Source organism: Urtica dioica, chromosome 3 (assembly GCF_054948205.1).
Source record: "Urtica dioica subsp. dioica isolate 48M chromosome 3, U.dioica_male_clone48M_v1_H2, whole genome shotgun sequence".
Classification (NCBI taxonomy): Eukaryota; Viridiplantae; Streptophyta; class Magnoliopsida; order Rosales; family Urticaceae; genus Urtica; species Urtica dioica.
In genome coordinates this window covers 12,961,872-12,976,194 of record NC_142758.1, presented here as the reverse complement: position 1 = coordinate 12,976,194, position 14,323 = coordinate 12,961,872, and the positions used below count along the sequence as shown (strand labels likewise).

Genomic DNA, 14,323 nt, shown 5'->3' with positions numbered 1-14,323 from the left:
GGACGGCCTTCGTGTGTCACGAGGGATGGCTTTGGCACGTCACAAGGGATGGCTTTCGTGCGTCGCGAGGAATGGCCTTTGTGCGTCGCGAGGGACGGCATTGGCGCGTCACGAGGGATGGCTTTCGTGCGTCGTGAGGGACGGCCTTTGTGCTTCGCGAGGGACGGCATTGGCGCGTCACGAGGGACGGCTTTCGCGCGTCACGCGGGACGGCTTTCGCACGTCACAAGGGACGGCTTTCGCGCGTCACGAGGGACGGCTTTCGTTTTACGTGTCTTATGTTCTTGACATACTATCGTAGTCGATTCGCACGGTTTTGTCGGTGCGCGTCTTATTTTCTCGACTTACCAGTGAAGGCGTAATCGATTTGCACGGCTTGGGCATCGGGGGGCCTCGATGCCACATTTGTGTGACCGGGTTTTCCCTGGACGCTGGCTAGACCAGTTACGTTTGGCGGGCGCAGGCCTTGGAAACCCATTTGTGACTCGCTGCCTATCGGCGCACGAGCTGGGCGGCGAGCGTGGTGCCACATTTGTGTGGCCAGGTTTCTCGTGGACGCTGGCTAGACCAGGTACGTCCGGCGGACGCAGGCCTTTGAAACCCATTTGTGACTCGCTGCCTATCGACGCACGAGCTGGGCGGCGAGCGCGGTGCCACATTTGTGTGGCCGGGTTTCCCCTGGACGCTGGCTAGACCAGGTACGTCCGGCGGACGTAAGCCTTTGAAACCCATTTGTGACTCGCTGCCCATCGGCGCACGAGCTGGGCGGCGAGCGCGGTGCTTCATTTGTGTGACCATTCCACCTCACGAGCGTGGCACCCTTGGGTGCGCGTGTCGTGTGATAGGCGGGGTTAGGTGTAGACTTGATTCCCCGGCGAGTGTGGCACCGTAGTGCACTGGTCGCGTTTTCGGGTTGAGTCTCTTGGGTTGAGTCTTGTGCCCTTGTGAATGCGACGCCATGGCGCGCGCGTCACATTTGGGGACTCAATTGGCCCATTCTTTCTCTCACGAGAGCGTCGTGGAGCGAATTTTGGTTTGCCGTTAGGTGCGATTTTTGTTGCTTGTGTGAGAGAATTTAGATTTATCATTGAATCTTGTGAGTCTACCATTGACTGGTGACTCAGGAAGTTGTAGATTTTTGACACGAGGACTTTCAAGTCGATTCGTGGGTTTTGGGACTCAACTTGAGGAATAGACTCGACTCGAGGAGTTACACGTAAGGTCGACTCGAGGGCTAGTAACTTGTAGAGCTGGCACGAAGACTTATCAGTAGACTCGTGGACTCGGACCTATCCTCGAGGAGTGATCTCAACTCTAGGAGTCATGTAGAGTCGGCACGAGGAGTTTAGTCGACTCGTGGACTCGGTACTCGACTCGAGGGGTGAACTCAACTCGAGGAGTCATGTAGAGTCGGCACGAGAAGTCATCAGTCGATTCGTGGACTCGGGACTCAACCCGAGGAGTGAACTCAACTCGAGGAGTCGTGTGCAGAGTAGGCATGAGGAGTCATCAGTCGACTCGTGGACTCGGAACTCAACTCGAGGAGTGAACTTAACTCGAGGAGTCATGTAGAGTCGGCACGAGGAGTCATCAGTCGACTCGTGGACTCGGGATTCAACCCGAGGAGTGAACTCAACTCGAGGAGTCGTGTGCAGAGTTGGCACGAGGAGTCATCAGTCGACTCGTGGACTCGTAACTCAACTCGAGGAGTGATGTGCAGAGTCGGCACGAGGAGTCATCAGTCGACTCGTGGACTAGGAACTTAACTCGAGGATCGAACTCAACCCGAGGAGTGAACTCAACTCGAGGAGTGATGTAGAGTCGGCACGAGGAGTCATCAGTCGACTCGTGGACTCGGAACTTAACTCGAGGAGTGAACTTAACTCGAGGAGTCATGTAGAGTCGGCACGAGGACTTCTCAGTCAGCTCGTGGACTCGGGACTCAACTCGAGGAACGAACTCAACCCGAGGAGTGAACTCAACTCGAGGAGTGACATCAACTCGAGGAGTCATGTGCCGAGTCGGCACGAGGACTTCTCAGTCAGCTCGTGGACTTGGAACTCGACTCGAGGGGCGAACTCAACTCGAAGAATTATGTGTAGAGTCAACTCGAGGACTTATCAGTCGACTCGTGGACTCTGAACTCAACTCGAGCAGTGAACCCAACTCGAGGAGTCATGTAGAGTCGGCACGAGGAGTAGTTAGCCGACTCGTGGACTCATAACTCAACTCGAGGAGTGAACTCGACTCGAGGAGTTGTGAAGAGTCGGCACGAGGGCTCATCAGCCAACTCGTGGAATCGGTATTTGATTCGAGGATCGAACTCAACCCGAGGAGTGAACTCAACTCGAGGAGTGATGTAGAGTCGGCACGAGGAGTAGTTAGTCGACTCGTGGACTCGGTATTCGACTCGAGGATAGAACTCAACCCGAGGAGTGAACTCAACTCGAAGAGTGATGTAGAGTCCGCACGAGGAGTCATCAGTCGACTCGTGGACTCGGAACTTAACTCGAGGAGTGAACTTAACTCGAGGAGTCATGTAGAGTCGACACGAGGACTTCTCAGTCAGCTCGTGGACTCAGGACTCAACTCGAGGAGCGAACTCAACTCGAGGAGTGAACTCAACTCGAGGAGTGACCTCAACTCGAGGAGTCATGTGCCGAGTCGGCACGAGGACTTCTCAGTCAGCTCATGGACTTGGAACTCAACTCGAGGGGCGAACTCAACTCTAAGAATTATGTATAGAGTCAACTCGAGGACTTATCAGTCGACTCGTGGACTCGGAACTCAACACGAGCAGTGAACCCAACTCGAGGAGTCACGTAGAGTCGTCACGAGGAGTAGTTAGTCGACTCTTGGACTCATAACTCAACTCGAGGAGTTGTGAAGAGTCGGCACGAGGGCTCATCAGCCAACTCGTGGACCCGGTATTTGATTCGAGGATTGAACTCAACCCGAAGAGCGAACTCAACTCGAGGAGTGATGTAGATGTTGGAATTGATCTAGGGTTTAAGAAAAAGATTAAATGCTTCGGGAAGCGGCGGAATTTTAAAAAAATTTCTTTTCAAGTAAAAACAATTTTTACTAACCTAGACAAAGAGCAAGTACATGTAATTAAAAACTAATATGAGCTAGAAGTTTACTAACCTTTCTTGAAGCTTGAACTTTGAAGAAGCTTTTGGAAAGTTCGCAACGCTCGTCTCCCCTCGCAGCACGTCTCTCTTTCTTTCCTCGGCACCTCGAGCAACCACGAAAGTTTCTATCACTAAATCACTCGAAATAAAGGAATTAGTGAGTGGGCACTTTTAAACACTACGACTTAAGAACAAGTCTTGAAGTCGCAGAGCTAAACACTAGGTCGAGTGAGGACCTAGGTGCCAAAACAAGAATAATCGAAAATAAACTAGAGAGAGAGAGAGAGAGGAGTTCGGCCACCACAAGGTCTAGAGAGAGAACCTCTCAATCTCTAACTTATGTGGAATGAGAAAAATGAGAAGAATGAGGCTCCTATTTATAGGAGGGGTCTCACCTTCAATAAGGTAGTTTCCTCTTCTATAGAATATCACATATTCATGAGCCAATTTCCTCTTTTCCTCTATGAGACACTCGGCCAAGGCAGCCTTCTAGAAGGCTTGGATTTGTTTCCTTTTTTGTTCCTTGCCTTGCTTCTTTCTCTACTTGGGCGCCTACCTCTTATTTCCCTTAGATTAAATTTGTTTCCTCTTTTTCTTTTGGCAAGTATCTTTATACATTTATGCACAAAATATTCTCTCTATCGCTAGGGTATTTGGGCGCCTATATTCACTAGAAAAGGCTTCTAGAATTTTCTTCACTTGTTAATGACAACATAAGAAAAGGCCCATTAAGAATTTTCAATAAAATTCTTATGAAATGAAATTAATTCACAAAGCCCAATGATCAAGTCATGGCCGAGTGACATTAAGTCATCAAATGAACTTGTCAAAAAATTTATTGACATTCATTTCATCCTTTGTCTCCAAAGACAAAAATACCCTTTTTACAATTTTCGTTCTTGTTTTGACTTAGCTTCCAGTTTAACTATTCCTATCGATGTGATTCGTGATAGTGACCTCATGGACCCAAATGAACAAAGCTTGAGCTAAAAACTTGGACTCAAAAGTTCACAAACCTTTTCCAAGTTTAGCTTAATGCCAACTGACTCCACTAAAGAGCTGACACTGAAAATCTCTCGGTTCAAATGAATTTATTTTCTACTCAAGAATTCAACCTAATTATGATGAGCGGATCCACTGAATATTATCTATGCTACCCTTCATGAATGTCATCAGCTAGTCGGGATTAACTAAATTACCATTTTACCCTTCTAGCTGTTATTTCCTCAACTCCTTTGTCGCTTGTGAATAAGTTAGAAACAATGTATTGACGAGGAGCTAACAAGTCACATTGTTTCATCCAAAAGAGTCAGGACTCAATTTGGACATTGGCCAGTTCATTTATTCACACTCCAAGGAACAAAGCATGAGGTGACATATATTGCATTTCAGCAATCTTGTACATGAATTCCATATCTATGAGAACTTCACAAAGTTATTCATGACATACTCACAACTTAGTACTTCACCAATAGGGCCTGTTCGGAATCACATAGTGAGTCCGAACTCTGAGTTTCTCAAATGAGAATACTAAGGTGTGAAATGGCATGTCTCATGTCAGGATTAAGGTAAGCATGATGCAATTCATACGTAGTGACTTCGAGACATAAGAGGTTAAATGGTTTGTTCTTATCTTGTCTCTAGAAGTGCACTGGTCAATTCAGTACCTTCGGAAGGTACCTAGAAGAACTATATAGTCCCCAACTCTCAATGCCTCATAACCAGACATCATAGATTCTTCTAACAATCGTACTAAGGTCAATAGTCCTTTGACCCTAAGATTGCGAATATATCGTTTTAAGCAAACTACGAAGAGTTTGTTCATGCAAATCTACATTTGTCTCTTCGTAAGTTGTTAAGTTTGTTTATGGACTAAAAGACTAAGGTTTTATCATAAAGCTTCAAACAAAGAAAGAATGAATGAACGTTTCAACTTTATTAATGAATGAATAGGCAATTACAAGCAAGAGTCTTCGTAAGACTATATGACATCAAATGTACATAAATAGACACTAGTACTCTTCTTGTGGGCACCATTGACAACAGTAGAGTCGGAACGAGGAGTAGTTAGTCGACTCGTGGACTCGGAACTCAACTCGAGGTGTCGTGTAGATTGTCTCTCTTCGGGACCTCCGGCCTAACCATCGGCCCCCTGAGACTTTCTTATACTTTTATTATTTTTTTTTTGAGTTGTTTTTATGAGTATTGTTTTATTGAGTATTGTTCCCTATTAGCCCCCCGAGTTTCTTGTGTTTGTGAGACGAAGACCAAGAAACTCTCGCGTCGGAGGTATACAACAGTATGTGACAATGGGTAGGACAACTTTCATTGCAATAAGGAGGGTTTTACAGCTTGCCTTGGTAACTGGCCTTTTTAGGGAAAATAAAATTACACGTTTGAAATAAAATGAGAAAAAGTTCAAGCCTGAATTCAATGACGAAAGTTGTGTCGGTCGTGGCCGTGAATGCTAGGCGCGTGTTAGACAGTGCTCATCATCTCATTGTCTTTGTGCTAGAGGATTCTCCCCTTTGACAAGTCGGTTGCTCGGTCAGGGTCACCTCGCTAGTGAATGTGATGAACTCTTTGAGATGCCCACCTCGGATCAGGGAATCAATTCGCTTCCTAAGCTGGTAGCATTCGGTCGTCACGTGTCCGTGATCTTGGTGATATTCGCATTGCTTGCTTCTGTCCCTCGTCGCGGGGTCCATCTTCAACGGGGCCGGAGATCCTAGCTTCTCCTTGTGTAAGCTCAGGATCCGGTCGAGCGTCGTGTTGAGTGGGACAAAGGATTGGTTCGGGGTCGGAGAAGGAAGGTCATTAGGGACTTGACCCTTTCTGCGCTTTTTCCCTCGCGGGTCGGGTCCGGGGGCCGATGCCACGATTTTGGAGGCGCGCTTCTTGTTGGGTGCGCGATCAACAATGTTGGGTGGTTGGTGTCCCAAGGCAGCCTCTCTTGCGGTTTCGCGTCGAGCGTTGAGCTTCTCTCTCAAGTCGCATCTATGGGATTCCCTTCGGGAATTGAGGTGGTCTCTCAAGTCTCCGTTGGCCATCCCTATCATCCTTGGCAAGGATATGTCGTTCAAGCGACGTCCTCGACGGGTGCCACGACCTTTGATGTCGTCATCTCTTCAGACGCAAATGGTGAGCTTGGAGCATCCCTTTCGGGACCACGAGATTGAGCATCCTCGGGTATTGTGCGAGCTTTGACGCCTTGACGCGGTCTCTCGAGGATGTCCCCTCGGGGGCGCACGTGTGTGTTCACCCAACGATTGACGCCTTGACGTAGTTGCCTGAGGGTGTCCCCTTGAAGGCGTTCGTGCGCTCTCACTCTCGTGAGTAGCGTGGACGGGGTTCGTCTCGCTGGTTTTTGATTTCGCCACATGGTGGGGATCTTTGTTATCATGGCTGACGTCGTCGACGTTGTTGTAGCCAAGGAGGTCGGTGATGAGTGCCCCGTCGACACCGAGACGGTCTAGGAGCTCGGCAAGCCTTCGAACCGTATCCTCTCGGAGCGCGGCCTTGGGGTCATTCGCCGAGCCACGGGGCTGGCTCTCGTTGTCACGAGGCTGCCCTTCTAGACGGTGCGCGAGGCTTCAGGGGCCGTACCTCGAGCCCGTCGCTCGAGAGTCAGCGAAGGTAGCGGGAACTTGACTCATCTCTCGAGCGTCGTAGAAGTGGGAAGAAAAGGATTGGAAGGGAGAGTGTCGCCAAGGTCGGGAGGGGCTCCCCTCCTTCTAGCGCCAAAATGTTGTCGCTATTTTTCGGACAACCATTTAGGAGCCTCAAGCGGTTAGACCCAAGGCCGGACCAAGTGGTCTCGCTTTGGCTCGAGCGTGTCGGACTTGGTATCCCAAGTCGTCCCTTAGCTGTGAATGTCCCTTGAGTTCGTCAGAGTACCTGAAAAGGAGTAAAGAACAGGTGAACTAGGAAGGGAAAACAGAGGAGGTGCCTCTGTTTACCTCTCCGACGCTCAACATTAGTAGGATTGAGGTGGAGTGTAGAGGTTTTAGAGGTGGTGAGAGGCCAAAGATGAGCGAAACGAGTGAAGTACGAGTTCGACAACATTTCGGGACTCAAAATCGGATTACCTTTGGGAGAGGGCGGACCTCTCTATTTATAGGCGACCGAGGGGTGTTTGGGGAACCCCTTGGCCGAGTGAGCCTCTTGGGTCGGCCATTGGCTGAATGAGTTGATCGGCCAATGGCCGAGTGGGGAGCTCGGGCTGGATGAATGTTCACTCGGCCAATGGCCGAGTGAACTGCTGGAAGGTTCACTCGGCCATTGGCCGAGTGAACTGCTGGAAGGTTTACTCGGCCATTAGCCGAGTGAACTACTGGAAGGTTCACTCGACTAATGGCCGAGTGAACTGCTGGAAGGTTCACTCGGCCAATGGCCGAGTGAACTGCTGGAAGGTTCACTCGGCCAATGGCCGAGTGATTTGCTGGAAGGTTCACTCGGCCAATCGCTGGGTGAACCTTTGGGTCGGTCATTGGCCGACTGGATGGTTGGGCCGGCCAATGGCCGAGTGACCCTTCAGTTGGCCATTGGCTGGCCAAAGGCTTGGGCTGGCCAATGGCCGAGTCAACCTTGGGCCGGCCATTGGTCTGGTCCGGCCAATGGCCGAGGCAAGGTTGGGCCGGCCGCTAGTTTGGGCCGGCAAATGGCCGGGGCAAGGACTTGCCGCCCGCTGTCCGTCTGAGGCTTCGCGCCGGTCGTGTGGGTCGAAGTGACGCCCTTGTCCTCGTCGGTCCGAGACGGGCCGACAACAAGGCTCATGATCTTTCGGTCGTCAATCGAGTCCCCCAATTTTTCTCGCGTCTCGGAGGCCGGGATTCGAAGTCCCTCGTTGAGGTAGAGCTGTGTGATGAGCCCCCCATTGCCGAGCGTGACATCGGTGTCGCGATTTGCACAGAACACGAATCTTTCTTTCAAGATTTTTCCGATGTTGACGCCTTTTCTGGTGACGATGCACACCAATAGAGCCAGGCGTTGGAGGTCCACTGTGTGCTCTCGCATGTTAGGAAGGATCGTGGTGCAGATGAAGTGCTGCCACGCCTTTGCGTAACGGTTCAAGCTCGATATCGGGAGGTGGCTCAGGACTACTTGGCCATGCAACACTTTCGTCTAGTAGGTGGCTCCGGGGTGGGCGAGGATGCGAATCCACTCCTCCCATTGTGGATACAGGCACAGGTCGGCGTAGTTGTCATTCTTGGGTTCTGGGATCTCGAGATAATCGTTGAGCGCTGGTGCGGAGATGTTGACCACCACATTACGCACTTTGACGAAGATTCCCTCAGTGATGGAGACATTGGCGTAGAACTCGCGCACCAACTTCGGTAATGCCCGTGTCTCTATGTTGCACAGTTTCTCCCTATGGAGTCCCCGGATTTGTGCCAGCATATTCCCGGATAGCTGATTGGGTGTAAGCACACGCTCAGCGATTAGTCCCTTCTTTGATATGGCGTCCCAAACCTCGCCGGCACCCTCCAGTAATGTTGATGGTCGAGGCAACGCCGCCCCCGACCGACGGACACGTTTGGGGTTGACTCTCGATGTCGAAGCTCGTTGCATCTGCAAAACACGACGTAAAATTAGTCGATGATATTATGATGAACGTCTATTACCCCTTTTACCCCCCAAACATATTCACAACTAGACCCCGTACGTATTGACCCGTAATCGTACGTAAATTTTTCACTTTTTTGCTTGTACGTTCGTTCGGGTATTTCATCGAACACCTAGAGAGCATGCAAATTTTTTATGAACAATCGAGTCATGAAGAGTATCTAAACCATTCATATTGCCAACATTCGTGCATTCCTCCTTAATACCACAAAATTATCACCAAATCACAATAAATTCGAGTGTTAAAACCATACCTTGATGTGTTGGGGAGGGAGAGGAGGAAGAGATGAGAACACCCAAAAACAACTAGACCCACACGAATTTAGGTAGATGACACAAATGAAAGAGATGTGATGAATGAATTCCGTGTTTGTATGATGATTGGGGTCGGAAGTTTGTGAGAATGGGGTTAGGGTTCGGGAGAAATTGGGGTTGAGATAAATTTTTGAAAAAACACTGCAAAAAAGCCTTATTTAAATCAACTTACGCGGGCCCGCTCACCATGTTCTGCGCGCCGCACGGGCCTGGGTCTTTACATACGCGCGGAGCGCGCATATGACTATGTGACTTCGGGCCAAAAATTTTCGTTTCGCGTGCCGCGCGTAATGGAGCCCGCGGTGCGCGCTTGCAAATTTTCTTTGCGCCGCGCATGTGATGCCTCGCGGCGCGCGGATGAAAATTCGGCTTATGCGCGGAGCGCGCATAAGACTCTGTGAATGGAAAAAGCCAAAAGTTCCGTCCGCGCGCCGCGCAGTGTGTATCCCGCGGCGCGCGATGTGCGATTTTTTTTTTTTCTGAAAAACTAACACGCAAATAAAAAACTGGGTTCAATCAAATAAGTAAAAAAAAATGAAAATGCGACGAAAGAAAGTCGGGTTGCCTCCCGATTAGCGCTTTTGTTAACGTCAATAGCTTGACAGGATATGTCTTTGGTTCACGAGATGGTAGTGATGAAGGTCACCACTTTCTCACTTTCGAACACGCCCCCAAAGTATGGCTTCACCCGTTGACCGGTGACCTTGAAGCGTTCTCCCTGCCTGTTCGCTAATTCCACCCAACCGTGTGGATAAACATTCACGACTTCGAACGGGCCCGACCATCACGACTTTAGCTTCCCAGGGATTAGCTTCAACCTGGAATTATAGAGGAGTACCTTTTGGCCCGGCTTGAGGTCCTTCCTGACGATGTGCTTGTCATGCCACGCTTTGGTCTTCTCCTTGTAGATTCTGGCATTCTCGTACGGTTCTCTTCGGAGTTCATCAAGGGCGTTCAGCTGAAGGAGTCTCTGTTGGCCCGAAGCTTTGTAGTCGAAGTTTAGCTTCTTCATCGCCCAAAGCGCCCTGTGCTCTAGCTCGACTGGTAAATGGCATGCTTTTCCGTAAATGAGGTGGTACGGGGACATACGAATTGGCCTCTTGTATGCTGTGCGGTAGGCCCACAGTGCGTCGTCGAACTTGGCTGCCCAGTCTTTTAGAGAATTTCCCACCGTCTTTTCCAGGATTTGCTTGATTTCCCGGTTAGAGATCTCCGCTTGACCGTTGGCTAGAGGGTGGTATGCCAATGTCTTCCGGTGTGTGACGCTGTACTCGGCGAGGAGTGCGTCGAACTGCCGGTTACAAAAGTGTGCTCCCCCGTCGCCGAAGATGGCTCGTGGTGTGCCGAATCGGGTGAAGATGGTCTTTAAGAACTTCAAGACCACCTTCCCGTCGCTTGCCGGAGTAGCTTTGGCCTCGACCCATTTAGATACGTAATCCACCGCTAGGAGAATGTACTTGTTTCCGTAGGAAGACGGAAATGGGCCCATGAAATCTATTCCCCAGACGTCGAACGGTTCTATTTCCAAAATGTTAGTGAGTGGCATCTCATTTCGGTTAGAAATATTACCCGTTCGTTGGCACCAGTCACAGGCAATAATGAAGTCTCGGCTATCTTTGAAGAGCGTTGGCCAATAGAAGCCACTTTGAAGGAATTTCGCTGCCGTGCGGTTCGGACCGAAGTGACCCCCGCACTCGAGACCATGGCAATGTCGCAGAACTGACTCCATCTCAACCTCGGGAACACACCTTCTCACAATAAGGTCTGCACACTGCCGATAGAGAATCGGCTCCTCCCAGTAATACTTCCGAACCTCCGAAAGAAATTTCCGCTTCTGGTACGTCTTGAGGTTGGTGGGCACCACCTTGCCTACGAGGTAATTAACGATGTCAGCATACCATGGGAGGACGGCTTGATGGACGGCCAGAAGTTTTTCGTCGGGGAAGTCGTCATTGATGAGAGCCGTCTTGTCTGGAACATGCTCGAGCGTCTCTAATCTCGATAGGTGGTCAGCTACTAGGTTCTCTGTGCCCTTTTTGTCTTTGACCTCGTTGTCGAACTCTTGGAGCAGAAGGACCCAACGAATTAGGTGGTTTGGCGTCCTTCTTCTCCATGAGGTATCTTATGGCGGCGTGGTTGGTGTAGACGATCACCTTGTTGCCAATGATGTAGGGTCTGAACTTGTCGAAGGCGAACATCACTGCCAGAAGATCCTTCTCCGTCGTCGTATAGTTCACTTGGGCTTCGTTAAGGGTCCGGCTCGCATAGTAAATAGCGTGGAAAACCTTATCTTTACGCTGCCCAAGGATTGCACCCACCGCATGGTCGCTGGCGTCGCTCATGATCTCGAACGGGAGACTCCAGTCTGGGGCGGTGATGATCGGGGCGGTGCTGAGTCGCTGCTTGAGGGAGTTGAAATCCTCTAATCACTCGGTGGAGAGGGAGAACTTGGTGTCTTTCTCGAGTAGTCCGCATAATGGCTTCATTATTTTGGAGAAGTCTTTGATGAAGCGCCTGTAGAAGCCGGCATGCCCCAGGAAACTTCTCACTCCCTTGACTGAAGTAGGCGGTGGCAGCTTCTCGATTGTGGAAATTTTCGCCTGATCCACCTCTAATCCGTCTTTCGAGACTCTGTGGCCCAGCACGATGCCTTCTTGTACCATGAAATGGCACTTCTCCCAGTTAAGTACGAGGTTAGTTTCTTCACACCTGTTCAGCACCTGAGACAAATTCTCCAAACATTGATCAAATGTAGGGCCAAATATAGAAAAATCGTCCATAAAAACCTCAATTGTTTTCTCCACCATGTCGGAGAAGATGGCCATCATGCATCTTTGGAACGTGGCTGGTGCGTTACATAGCCCAAACGGCATTCGCTTGAAGGCGAAAGTGCAATCGTGATCTGATTATAACCTGAATAGCCATCAAGAAAACAATAATACCTGTGCCCTGCGAGACGGTCGAGCATCTGGTCAATGAAGGGGAGTGGGAAGTGGTCTTTGCGCGTGGCGTTGTTGAGCTTGCGGTAGTCCATGCAGATTCTGTACGCGCTCACCGTCCGAGTGGAAATGAGCTCGTTGTTTTCGTTTCTCACCACCGTCATTCTGCCTTTCTTCGGAACGCATTGCACTGGACTCACCCATGCGCTGTCGGAGATCGGGTAAATGACCCCGACGTCAAGCCATTTCAGGATCTCTTTCCTGACGACCTCCTTCATCGCTGGATTGAGGCGTCTTTGGTGCTCCACCGAGGGACGATGCCCGTCCTCCAAAAGTATGCGGTGAACGCAATAAGACGGGCAGATCCCTTTGATGTCCGAGAGTGTCCACCCGATCGCTCCCTTGTGCTTGCGTAGCGCCACTAGTAGCCTTTCTTCTTCTCCCTTGGTGAGGTGATTCGAGATGATCACCGGAAGGGTCGAGCCTGTGCCTAAGTATGCGTAGCGGAGATGTACGGGTATTTCTTTTAGCTTGAGCTTTGGGGGCTGTTGAATGGACGGAGGCACTCGAGGTTGGCTCTCCCCCAAACTCTCGATCGAGTTACGTCGGTAAGGCATGGCTGCGTTCATGTAGTCCACGTGCTCTAAAGCTTCACATTCATCAAACTCGTTAGTGAAATCGAAAGAGTTTAGCAAACTTACCTCGAGAGGGTCCTCGGATCGGTGAGAGAAGTCGGCGATGATGGAATTACATACGTCGATCCGAAAAACATCGTCGCTCGCCCTCTGGTATTTTATGGCGTTGAAAACGTTAAACACCACCGCTTCGTCTTGCACCCTCAGTTGTAGCTCTCCTTTCTGGACATCGATGAGCGCTCCTCCTGTGGCGAGGAATGGCCGCCCTAGAATGATTGGGACGTCGCGGTCTTCCTCCATGTCGAGCACCACGAAGTCGGCGGGGAAGATGAACTTGTCGACTTTGACCAAGAGATCCTCGATCACTCCTCACGGGTATACAATGGACCTGTCTTCCATCTGGAGCGTGATTCGGGTCGGTCACACCTCTCCGATGCCGAGCTTCTTAAAGATAGAGTACGGCATCAGGTTGATGTTCGCTCCCAGGTCGCATAGTGCTCGCTCAAAGAAGGTGTTCCCAATAGCACACGGGACGGTGAAACTCCCTGGATACTTCATCTTCACCGGAAACTTCCTCTGAATGATGGCGGAGCACTCTTCGGTGAGGGTGATCATGCTGCAATCCTCTATTTTCCTCTTTTTCGAGAGGATGTCCTTCAGGAACTTGGCGTAAGTCGGCATCTGCTCAAGAGCGTCAGCAAACAGGATGTTTATCTGAAGCTGCTTGAATACCTCGAGGAACTTGCTGAATTGGTGGTCGAGTTTCCCTTCTTTCTGCCTCTGAGGAAACAGCAGCTTTGGCGTGCTTGTTGGAGCTGGGGCACTCGCCGGAGGTGGCGTGGCTTGGGGCATCGATACGGGGGACTCGTCTTTCTCCACCTTCTCTTTCTTCTTGTCGGAGTTGTCAATCACCTGTCCGCTTCTGAGTGTAATGGCATTGACTTTTGACCTGGGGTTGATATCGTTGTTGCTCGGAAGCATTCCCTGAGGTCGTAAATTAACCGCGGTCGACAGTTGCCCCATCTGCGTCTCAAGATTTCGGATCTACGCCGATTGGTTCGAGAGAGACGTCTTCGTTTCGTGCATGAACTCGGTGGTGGAGTTTATGAAGGCGGTTGTTGACGTGGCCAAGTTGGCGATGAGCTCCTCTAGGTTGGTCTCACCCTTGTACGCCCAAATGAAGGAGGCTGGTATGGCGGTGGTCGGGGCTGGTTCTGTGGTGGGCGAGGCTGGGCTTGAGGCGCGGGTTGCATCGGCATATTGTTTTGGGGACCTCTCCATCCCCCATTCTGGTAGTTGTTCCTTGGGCCTTGATTGTAGTTGTTATGGGGCGGCCTGTTGTTGATGAAGTTGGCCTGTTGGCCGTTGTCCCCATAAGCGCACTCGTCACTATTGTGCAGCCCGTTGCACCAGAAGCAGGCTTCAGGGGTGTGCACGGCTTGAACGGAGGCTTTCTGTCCCTGGACTGACTTTGTGAGATCCGCCACCTGTGCTGCCAGTGCCTTCATCAGCTCCATCTCGGGAGTGACTGGCATATTCTTCAAGATGCGCCGCTCGGACGGGCATTGATCGTTGTTGTAGGCCAGCTCCTCGAGAATGCTGTGAGCTTCCTCCTCTGTCTTCTGAAAGAACGACCTCTAGCGGCAGTGTTGAGTAGGGTGCGAGACGATGGTGA

At 50.5% G+C, this 14,323-nt stretch overlaps 1 protein-coding gene across 1 annotated transcript; it reads right to left on the bottom strand.

Moving 5' to 3' along the window:
* Window positions 1–13,068: 13,068 nt before the first annotated feature.
* On the bottom strand, window positions 13,069–13,671 carry LOC149402393 (uncharacterized). The gene has a single exon (XM_089608353.1). It carries the CDS (start codon window positions 13,669–13,671, stop codon window positions 13,069–13,071), a length of 603 nt encoding a protein of 200 aa, XP_089464479.1.
* Window positions 13,672–14,323: the final 652 nt, after the last annotated feature.